Source organism: Pleurodeles waltl, chromosome 1_2 (assembly GCF_031143425.1).
Source record: "Pleurodeles waltl isolate 20211129_DDA chromosome 1_2, aPleWal1.hap1.20221129, whole genome shotgun sequence".
Classification (NCBI taxonomy): Eukaryota; Metazoa; Chordata; class Amphibia; order Caudata; family Salamandridae; genus Pleurodeles; species Pleurodeles waltl.
This window is the reverse complement of record NC_090437.1, coordinates 706,270,727-706,282,764: the sequence shown is the minus strand read 5'-3', so window position 1 is coordinate 706,282,764 and position 12,038 is coordinate 706,270,727. Positions and strand designations below refer to the sequence as shown.

Here is a 12,038-nt window from a genome sequence, read left to right as displayed (position 1 = left end):
TGTTGTTTTATAGACTGTGTATGTATATATTAAGATCAGGACACTTAAAACTAATGTGCCTGCAAAATAAAAATCATTAACTTTAACAACATGACTAGGCCAAAGAAAGGAGCTTCTTAAACATATGAACAAAGCAAAAGCGCTTATACCAGACTTTAGGACACTAGGCAGAAACTAAATTTACAATGACAAGCGTTAAGACCCAGCATACTGTATTTACAGTAACTGTCTAACCAATTGATATTAATCAACTGCTGTATAACTTCAGTTAGTCTGAAGCATCTGTGCAGCCACCTGGCTAAACTTCAAATGGGGATTACCTGCAGAATAAGAATTGATAGACGGACCACAGAAATCAAAATGTCAACAAATAAAGTAGGTATTAAGTTTGCAGAGATATCAAACTTCTCATTTTAACACAAAAGAGACAGCACTTCTAGAGCACAGCTGTGTAGCTCAATGAAGTTCAAAAGAATACTGTATTTTTTTTTAATCTGAAGGTCGTGAACATGTCTATCTAAACTGGTGTACTGTTAGAAAGCATGACAGCATAAGAGTGTAAAGGCGTGTATCATGAATTAATTGTGTGTATAATGTGAAATGTTTCCATTTACGATACGGTTATGAGAAATTGTTGTTTAAATGGTCTGCGCGGAGGCCGGAACGGTGGGCGAGGATTCCAGCAGTAATGGACAGTTGGCTGCGGGGATCTGAACTGACCGGGCGCTGCTTGTCGTGGGCGATGTTAAATGAAAATAAACTCAAGCATTTTACCTTACTTTGTGCCTGCGGGGATTCACTACATTTTGGTGACAAGTGGGAGCTCTCTTCAATCGCCCACCTACATTTTCATTGGCCTACCCATAGTTGAGTTGTAAATGCTGCTCGGAGCCGGAGTCAGCGAATATATCACCTTGGAGCCAGAATCTGTGTTCACGGATATCGTTGCTGCCTGCTGGAGGGTCGGGGCTTTGTGGCAAGGTAATCATGGGCAACGCAACAGACAAATTTGGGCACTTTGGTACTTTGTGCCCGTGCCCTCTCGTGTTACTGTATAGCTCAAGTGCACACTTTACTCACAAACTTCTCTTGCCGCCTACCGTCACTGAGTTCATCACACACGTCACGTAGTAACACCGTGCGTGAGGGCCATTTTTGGGTCAGACTCACTTGGCATCTCGAGCATTATGAGCAACTGTACAACATTTTGTTCACACGTGTGCTATTAATTTTCAAACGGGAAGGGATATTTTCAGATCTGGATTACCACAAGGCATCTTCACCACAGCACATTCTCAATACAGGTACATGTATCATTAATATATATTGCGACTATTCTATTGTACATACATCATTAATATAAGTTGTGACTATTGCTGGCAGACTTTTAGTAATTTTTGGTAACAACCAGTCATGGCATGTCACCGTATTACACAACCACCTCCATTTTTAGCTCGACCAGTCAAACCAGAGGTAAAATGGTCACAGTGGCTGCGTCTATTTGAAAATCAATAGATGCCAACAACTAATCTCCAGAATGCAAACTTGCACAAGTTTAGAAATGTATATGCGCAAACAATTCGTTTTTAGTTGCTCGTCCAAGAAAATACAAGAAATATTACCAAGTTGTTGGAATCCTACACTTACAGAGGTCATTGATTTGGCATGGAGCATAGAACGTTCTTTAATCTCATCAAAAGTCTTTAATGCCAAGTCCTCTGTTAATTAACGTAGTACATTCTGAGGTAGATTGTCAGTAGGACACAGTGAATGTGGTGAACACCAAATCAAAGAAATAGGAATATGAAAAAAATGTTTTTAACGTGCTATAGGTGTGGTTCCAAAAACCATTTCAGGAATTCTACAGGTTGTCCAGCTTTTGGAAACCATTGTTTATTATGTAAAAAAAAAATATGTCCTTTTCAAATTGTATGTAAAACTGGTAAAACTCCTGTGCTTATAGAAAGTGTGGATGTACAGGCTGAATCTACTTACCACTGAGTACAGTTCAGTGTGTACAACAGCCAAGGGTCCCAACTGCAAAGCTTATATTGATGGTATTCCTTTACAGGTCATGGCTAATTCAGGGTCCCCAATCAATATATAAGGAATTCATAGTTTTACAAAAAATCGAATAGGCTACTACCTCCTTCCAACATGAATCTATTTATTGTCTTTTGGTGGAAAAGAGATTGAAATGGTGGGGTATTTTACCAGCAAGCTATTCTGTCTTGAAAGAGAAAGGTTTACCAAAATATATGAAGCTGTAAGAGGAAAAAACATAATTGGGTGGCAAAATCTTGTGAGAATGGGTTTATAATTAGTATGTGGGTCAGAAAATCCAGTGGTCTTAGGAGACTTCCCCACAGAACGAGTTTGCAGCATTGGAACACCCGTTGACAACCTCAAATTAATTTAAAGATATTTTTTATGCTGAGGATTGCACAGTGAAATGTTTCGAACACAGTATCAAGTTAAAATCACAAGCTCGATCTGCTGCTCACAAAGTGTGTCATGTCCCATTAAGTGTCAGGGAGGAGTTAAAAAGTACTTTACACAATCTGTGCTCTCAAGCATACTTGAGCCATGTGACTCCTCATTATGGGTCACACTCATAGTTGTAGCTCACAAAAAAAAAAAAATCAGGAGAGGTCAGGCTACGTGCGGATTTGAGAGCCCCAAATTCTAATATTACTGTGGATTGTCATCCTTTACCTAAAATACATGAATTACTAGCCAATGTAGGTGGGCACAATGGTTTTCAATTATAGATTTAAGATTTGCTCACCATCAGGTTCCTTCGCCCAAAGAGTCAAGAACTGGCAATGTTTATCACGCCGTTTGAGATTACTTTTGGGCTGGTATCAGCTTCCAGCATATTTCAAAAGCTGATGACAGCCTATTCGGTAATCGAGAGAGAGAATACAGGCCTATCAATGTGATCAAGGCCTATCAATAGTTCAGAAGATCACAATTGTATTTAGAGGAAGTTATTAATGATTTTGTCACAGAAAGGCATGACCATCAGACATGATAAGTGCAAATTTGCAACAAATGAGTTGGAATATCTGGGTGATACAATAGCTGCCTCTGGCATAAATTCCAAAATACTCCTTGATTAAAGCCATCAAGGAGACCAAGTCACTTGTTGAAAGAGATTACTTATGCTCCTTCTTGTGGCTTGCACAATATTATGCATGTTTTGTGCCTGGATACACCCGTGCCGTTGAGCCATTAAGAATGATACTTAGGAAAGGACAAAAATGTCAGTGGTCTGAAGAAAAATAACCACCATTTAACAACATTAAGGATCTCATAGAAATGGCACCGGCTTTGCATGCTTTCCAAGAATGAAACACTTCAGTCATCACAGCAGATGCCAGCATGCAAGGTTTAGGGGCTATTTTGAGTCGGTATGTTTCTGGTAAAGAGCAAACTATAGTTTTTGCATCTAGATCCCTAAAGCAATGTGAGAAACAGTATAGCACCATTGAACGTGAAGCACTGGCATGTGTATGGGCGGTACAAAAATTCAGGATGTATGTGTGGGGTAAAAATGTGAATTGCATACTTTAATTCACATTCTAAGTGATGGCTCATGCAACAATCTTTTGGGTAGGCTGACTAGAGTATTTTCAACATTACAAGAATTAATTTAAGTTGTCAAATATATCTCTGGCGGTAAACATTTTTGAGTGGCTTGCTAGTCAAGAAGCTGCTAGAGTGTTCAAATGAGGAGTCCGTTATGGATGACATTGAATGCGTAGCTGTGAGTGATGCCATTAAATCAATACTGTGCAGTTATGAATGAGAAGGATTGGCGTGAGGAAGACAAAGTTATCTCCAAAGTAAAATAATATATCATACAGGGCTGGGCTCAAAAAAGGTGTTTGATTTCTGAAATGCAGACATTTTCTCAAGTTTCAGGAGAATTATGTTCCTCCCACAAAATTGCATGACCCTATCATAGATAAAGCTCATCTAGGTCATCTAGGAGCAACGAAAACTAGCATGCGCATCAAGCAGCATGATTAGTGGCCTGCCTTAGATAAGTTAGTTTTATGATTGATAAGTGTCAAGAATGTCTACTCTCTGACAAAATGGAAAGTCAACAAGTCACCTTGACAATCTGTTGTTTCCCAGAAGCAGCATGGGAAAAATTTAGGAGTAGATGTTTCTGGACCATTCTTTCCACTTTCTTCACATATGAAATATGTGATGTTGGTGATTGATAATTTCTCTGAATGGATGTAGTTTACTTTTGTTGAATCACCCAGTACTGATGCTGCAGTGAAATTTTTGGAGCAATATTTTTTTCTAGAAAGTGAACCCAAATGTATTGTTGCCGATAACGGTACACATTTCACTTCTAAGCACATGAGAGATTTTTTGAACAGCCATGACGTCGAATACTTGCAGGTGCCTCTGTACTCCCCTTGTTCAAACGGTTTGGTTGAGACAGGAACAAACTGATCAAAGAAGGTGAGCAGACTGTCTTGGCATCAGGTCTTGATGTGTTACAATTTCTCAGACAAAAGGTGTGGTGCTATAACATTACACCACAGTGTACTACAGGTGTTACTCAATTCTCTTTGTTGGGTGGAAGAAAGGATCATACGTCGTTTTCCCCTCGTTGGTTAAAAGATCAAACAGTCACAGTGGTGGACAATGAAGTACGCAAAGGTATTTCTTCCACTGTAGCTGCTAAACAAATCAAAATGAAACATGACTTTGACAGGAGACATCATATTAAAAGTCAAGAGTTTGCAGTGGGAGATTGGGTTTTAATCAAAAGACTGATGAAAGTCAGAAAGGGTGAATCCATTTACTCAGCACCTGTGAAGATAAACAAAGTCACCAAAGGTGCAGTGTTTCTTGAGAATAAAGGGTGGTGGAACAAGATGCAACTGGTTAAACTTACGCTAAAATAAGATGACATACACAGGGAAAATGGTTCTATTGTAGAGACTGATTGGGTACACTGGGTGCAACCCAACTTGGAAACGCAAACTCCATGTTGTTATGCGAGTATTAATACAGAACCATCCGCAGGACACCGAAGACCACCTGGGTCACGAAGTAAAAATGCCAGAAAAGTTTGAAGATTTTGTAATGTTTTAAGTGTTATCCTATGGTTTTTGTCATTTTTCTGTTAAGGGGAAAGATGACGTAGTATATGAATGAATTGTGTGTACAATGTAGCATGTTTCCCTTTGAGATATTGTCATAAGAAATTGTTGCGGCTTAAATGGTCTGCGTGGTGGCAGTAACAGTGGGCAAGGATTCCAGGAGTAATGGTCAGTTGCTGTGGGGATACGAACTGACAGGACGCTGCTTGTCGTGGGTGATGTTCCATGAAAATAAACTCAAGCATTTTACCTCACTTTGAGCCTGCAGTGATTCATTACAAGGTGTTCACAAAACCAATTCCAGTCACAGGTGTAAGTTTAACCATCTTTATGACACAATAGCGGGTGTATTGGGTGCAAATAGGTAGGAAACTCTAATTAGGATGAGTAACAGAAGCAAAGAAAGATCAGTCTTGGCAATCAAATACCATATGGGGGCCAACTACATGAGGAACAAAAAATAATACAATCTAAGCTATGTGGACTATCGACAGCTCGAACTTCCAGCACAAAGCTCAATTTAGAACCAGAACCCTTAGACTCACTGGAGAGATCACTCAAAAATGAATTTTTTGAATTAAGTAGCTGTTATCAATTCTACTAGCAGAAATTAGAAACATACAAACAAATATGAATGCCCAGGTATTTCTACCCTTTAAATCTTTGAAGATGCAAGGATTTCATCTGATTTACTTTACAACTATTCCTGATGTAGCGCCATCCAAAGGAAAATATTTTTAAAGTTGCATTTTTTAGGTCAGTAGAGTGTGGAACGCCCAGAAACAACTGCTTTGGGCAGGACTTTTTAAAAGTCAGTAGCATGGAACAATTAACAGTGGTCAGATAGAATTTAGATCTCTTAGATGAGTGTTAAGACCTGGAGCTACCAAAGTGAAACAGTCATATTGGCCAACATCCACAGTGGATATCAAACCAGTCAGAATCTGGGAAAATTCAAAACCTCGCCACAATGGAGATAAAGTAGGCTTTTTGAGTAGCATGCCTTTCTTTACTTTCAACAGGGAAATAACCCGCCCCACCTTCTGAGAAAAGCATGCCAAACTAAGTGGATACCTACAGATTCTCAAGAATGCAACAAATATCAAACTGAGCAGCTGAAAACCCAATATAGCTCTTACCTTAGTTCTGGAGGAGGCTCCTCCATATCCTGCTCCTCGTCAGCCTAAAAATAATAGAAATAAGGGTTACATTTACATTTACAACGCTATTACTATTAGCAAGTTAAAGTTATATCACATATATTGCAACTGCCAGGATGCTGATGACCGCCTTCCAACACAGGAAAGTAAAGAAGCCAAAACATCAATGGTGTTAATAGGTGAACAGTAATATGACAAGCAGGAAAACAATATTTTAACAACCATTAGCTAGTACTACATGCTATTGAATTTGCCATTGCTTGTTTGAGTAGTGGGAAGCGAACACAACTAAAAGCATCTCAAAAACAAAACATACATTTTTGCTTTGGCATCTCTTTCAGATGTTTTTAAACAGCTCTCTATTCCAAGTGCTAGTCTAGGACACCGGCAAATATAATTAATTGGTCTTTGAATCTAAAAAAAAATCCAGGTTAAGCTCAAAGACCAATTATATTTTCCGGTGTCCAGGACTTCTGTAGGCACAACTTTAGCATTTAGCCTGGCTTGCATCAATGTCAGCACGTATGAGACCAACTTTATTTATAACAATACCAATCCTTATTGTTCCACTATGATTCTCTGGAAACAATATATAGATGATGTGCTGTGTGCCTGGTCTGGATCTGAGGAAGACTTGCTGGAATGCCTGCAGTGACTAAACAGGCTTGAGCCGCATCTTCATTTCACTTGAAACATCTATCAGGAATCCATTACATATATGGTTCTTGACATTTCTGCCAACGATTCCTGCTTAATGACCGCAGTTCACGAGAAACCTACTATTAAGAACTCCTTGTTACATTATGCATCTTATCATCCTAGAGCTTTAAGGGATAACCTGCATGTCGGCCAATTTTTCAGTTAGAGTGAAATACTCAAAAACACCGACATTTTTGAACAATCTTAGTCACCGCGAGGTTGTCTAACGCAGACAGCATACCCCCAAACAAGTAATCAACAGACCCTGAAAGCAAGCTCTTTAACATGTCTATCAGGCCTTCTCGAGACACATCCCAACCAGAAATCTGAGGGCATCACTGTTTTCATGACATTTGATTCCTCTGTTTCTGAAATTCGCCAGATTATTTGCAAAAAAAACTGGCGCCTGGTACAGAATCTACCCAATCGCCAATTTGCTTTCCAATGAGCCCCTAAACTCAGGGAAAAGCTTATGCACACCTATGGGAAACATGCCTATTCAGACACTGCTTGGGCGCTCTATAATCAAAGGCCATTATCCCAACTGAGGTTGTAGTGTATGTAAACTTACGTCACCGTCCTAACATGTAACATGTAACATTTAAAAGTTGACAAATGTAGTGTAAAAATAGAATAAGCAATTACAATTCCTGTTTTGTGATCTCGAATTGGAATGTCCATGAGGTTTGTTCTACCCAGGGCTAATCACAGAAAAGGTGAATACCCGGATCCAATTTCACTAGGAGGCTAACCACTAATTGGTTCAACACTACAAGGAATTGCGCCACAGGCCTATGGATTTCGGATGTACAGTGCTTGTACGTAGACCAAAGACTTGAGGGAGCAAAAGAGGCTCTTAAAAGAAAAGAAGCTTGTGGGCTTTTTCAGAGCATTCTGATGAAACGAGATTGAAGGATCTGGTGGAATGGCATAAGGTACAGAACTAGTTTTTCACGGTGTCCAGGCCTTCTAGAAATGTGGCTGATGGGATTGCAATGCATTGTATTGGCCACCTTCATACTCACTTTCATAATGTTTTTTTCTCTCCCCCCACCTTCCTGCAACTGTGTGTGATGATGTAGCACTTGGATAACAGCCTTGGAGAACCCCAGATAAATGCATCCCTGTGATTAGTTCTATTTTTTATATTGTGTGCGATGCTGTAGCACCTAGTTGCACCACAGCCTAGGCAATTCACTACTGTAAATCACTGTACCTCAACATCAATGCTTCTTTCCTTAATAAACTTAAATTTGCTCACAGCGCGGCTGCCCGACTTATCCTTAACATCCCTAGCCACCTCTCAGTCAGAGATGAGATTTGTTCTCTTCACTGGCTTACGGTTAGAAAGAGGATTATCTTCAAGGCTCTCTGTATGTTTTTTTCTAGCCCTGCATCAGCAAGGGTCCTGCCAACTTAGTTCTCTCTTCCATTAATACACGCCTAGAAGGCCTTATTAGATCCTCATTCAATAAAAAGGTGTTGGTTCCCAGACTCCAGAAGGCCAGATGGAGAGGACACTCCATCTCAGTGGCTGCTGACAAACTTTGGAATTCTCTGCCTGCCCGTATCTCAGAAGCTGACCCATCTGTCGTATTAAGAAAACTCCTGAAAACTTGACTTTACTCCTTTCATATACCTTAGCCATCTCTGGGGCAATTTTAGACTGCTTCAGGGAGCCTTCCTACAGCGCATTGACACCTTTGGGTATAGAGAACTGTATGCATTGTTTTGCATTGCATTTCATTTCAGACATGTCCTCTGATAGTAAATTGTTCACTGGGACCAGTTCTATATTTTTTTTTTCCAAATAAAGCGGGCGGCCCCTTTGGAGTAATTAGATGGGTTTTAATTTATTATCTGTTTTGGTGGCCCTTCTGACAAATAATTTACTGTGTCTCTACACAGTCAGCCATTTTGTAAAAAGCATACCCCAATATAGAGTTGTGTTAGTCTACACGCTAGCATTCCACAGGCATAGAAAGAGGAAGCACGAAAGTAGAGTATTTTAGGTCTGCAGTTGCTGCTGTTTGATGTGCACATCCAGACACAGAGCATTCTAATGCGGTGCCACAGATGAGGTACCTTTTTTATGCTGCTGAACTTGTGGGACATTCAAGGAGGTTGCTTGCAGGTACTATTGATGAAGAAAAGCAAATTTGCTGTTTTGGTTGCCTTTCCTGCTAGGCAGTTTCTTTCTCCTTCCCAGGGGATGGAGTCTGAGGTTTCATTTATTTTGGAAGCCAGAACTTATGTACTAACACTAGTTAGCTATTGAAGGTCTTTCATGTGTGGGCCCCTACACTGGGCTGGTCTTCCTCATGAATGCCTTTTTCTACATGAATGGCTTTGTATATCTTATGGTGTATTCTTCCCAAGATTGTACCTTTGCATGATATTGGCTATACTGGCTTTTAATAGTACCACTTAATAGATGACCAGTTTCTGTTCCCAGTGGCGCAATCCAATCTAGCTCTGTTTTCACAGTTAGATGGGTTTAGGGGAGACCATTTACAGCAAAGCCCTGAAAGGAGGATGGTTGTTTCTTTTCCATGTTGGTTGTTTTTTTGCCCCCAATGGCAATTTGGTGGCTATTCATTTCCCTGCACATCTTTTCTGTCAAGCATGTGACCAGTTTCTTAGACCCATGGTTATAATCCATATTCAGCTTCTCTTTATTTGGCAGATTGGGCCCCTGATTAAGTGTGATCATTTGCTATGTAGGTGTTTCACTGTACTTGCAAAAAGACTCAATGATTGAACGTTTTTGACCACTGGTAGGCCTTCACCTGGAGGCAATACAGTAACTATAAATTTAAAAACTATTTTCTCCTTCCATTTGACACTCATCTACATGTCACAGGATTTGGGCTATAGATATTGTACTCATCACTTTTTTTTGTTTTGTTTCCCCCTTCCTCATTAGGTGGAGTGTACTGTTGGGTGAACTTCTGGTCCTCTTGCCCAGAAGAAATTGCTGCAAATTCTTTTTAGGCAATGAAAAATGTCAGCCGTTCATTACCCTGTGATCTGAGCATGTTAAATGGTTTTTCATTATGCATCAAAGGCCCATCTATTTAAACCTGTTCTTTAGCCCTTCGGACACTTATTATTTTGGGCCATTTATAACTCAGAGTGAAGAGAGAACTTTCATTTTATAAAGGACCTTCCTTTCATTGATGCAGGTATTAAATGCACAAGCTTTTTCCAAAAACATAGCTTCTTCGTCCTCTCTCCATGGTAGATCTTGGAGTAACAGCCTTTGTCCCGCACATATACGAAAGTGCAAATGATGATAGTAGCCAGTTGGTAGCACTTTCACAGATTTCTGGTGATCATGTACATGAATTACTTTCCATTTTTTTTTTCAAGGGTTGTCACGGTACACCTGCTTTTTCAAGTGGCTTCACCCCCCCACATTTAAGAGTGCCCCCACGATAGGGAGATGGGTCTTTAGTTCTGAAGTTTTCAAGGAACCCTTTAGGTACAGTGTGCATTTTTTGTCTCTAGATGGGAGTGAGTTTGCACCCTGTCCAAGTAGGGACCCTCACTTTAGTCAGGATAAGGAACATACCTGCTCAGATAACCCCTACTCACCCCCCTGGGAGCTTGGCATGAGCAGTCAGGCTTATCTCAGAAGCAACGTGTCAAGCATTTGCACATGACACCCAGTAATAAGTGAAAACACTACAAAAGGACACCACACCAGTTTTAGAAAAATAGGCTATATTTATCTGTGTAAAACAAGACCAAAACGATAAGAACCCAACATACAGTAATCAAAATATGAATTTTGTAAGATTTATCATAAAAATACAGTTCCTTGAAGTCGATAGCTCCAACTGGGGCTATCCCAGCATCGTGATCAACAAACCAACAGTTCAGGCCGGCCACGGCGTCGCGGACCACCTACAGTGTCGGGAAGACCTGCAAACAGTACCTTGGATTTGCAGGGCATCGTGATCCTCGCGGTGTCGGTTCTGGAGTCAGTGTGTGTGTGTGTGTGGGGGGGGGGGGGGGGGGGGGGAGTGGGAGGGAGTCAGGCCCTTGAAGTTGCACGCGTGTGGATCGAACTCCGGGCTGATGAAGTCAGGAGCGCTGGCGTGGATGGCGTCAGGGGTGCGGTGCGAAGAGGGACAATGCGATGTGCGGTGCCCAAAGGTAATGGTGCAGGCAGCGGCTCGGTGACTGCGTCCAGCAGCATCGGTGAGACCAGGGCTGCGGTGTGAAGCGGGGTGGTGCAACGTGCAGTGTCCACAGGTCACGGTGCAGGCAGCGGCGGCATCATTGCGGAAGCACTGTCAGCGGTCGGCCCAGGCCAGCGTTGCAGGATGGTGCTTCGTGACCCTCACAAGCGGTGTCCACAGGTCACGGTGCAGGCAGGGATGCCTGGTGATGACACTGGAGTCGATGGTGCTGGCGTCTGTGGACCGGGGCTGCGTTGCAGGATGGGGCGGTGCTTCATGCTCCTAACGAGCGGTGTCCACAAAAAAAAAAAAAAAACCTGATGGATTAAACCCAGATCTGTGACTGGGGGTGAATGTTTGATTTGTTCTGCATTCTAGCCATTAACTGTTCTTTTTGCATTTGTTGCCCCAGGTGCGAAGGGTATGGCCAGACGTGGGTCCCATGCTCACTATGCCACCAGATTCAAGCTAGCCTGGCTTAAGAGGGGTGATACCCCGAAAACAGTCCCAGGATGCTTGTTTCTGGTCCAGGGAGGACCTGGTCTGGCAGTTCGGGCTGGACTGTTCCCATGGGGAACAGGGTCAAGACTGATTTGCATATGGCTGGATCCAAACTGGAACGGCATGGTGAGCAAAAAAACTGATGGATTAAACTCAGATCTGTGACTGGGGGTGAATGTTTGATTTGTTCTGCATTCCGTCCATTAACTGTTCTTTTTGCGTGAGGCGCCAGTGTCAGCAGGAGCGTCGTCGTCTGGGAGGCCCAGGCTGCGGTGTGAGCAGGCGATGCCGGAGTGCAGGGCCCACAGGTCGCGGTGCAAGCAGCGGCTCAGTGAAGTCGTCTGATGACTGCGTCAGTGAGA

The 12,038-nt window shown here is 41.7% G+C and overlaps 1 protein-coding gene across 3 annotated transcripts in view; it reads right to left on the bottom strand.

Moving 5' to 3' along the window:
- The window catches only part of TMEM131L (transmembrane 131 like), a 522,596-nt gene that overhangs the window by 424,426 nt on the left and 86,132 nt on the right, over positions 1-12,038 (bottom strand). For all 3 annotated transcript variants that reach the window (XM_069242819.1, XM_069242836.1, XM_069242829.1), the window contains exon 3: positions 6,269-6,312. In XM_069242819.1, the coding sequence (XP_069098920.1) occupies positions 6,269-6,312 (44 nt within the window). The remainder of the gene's footprint in view (positions 1-6,268; positions 6,313-12,038) is intronic.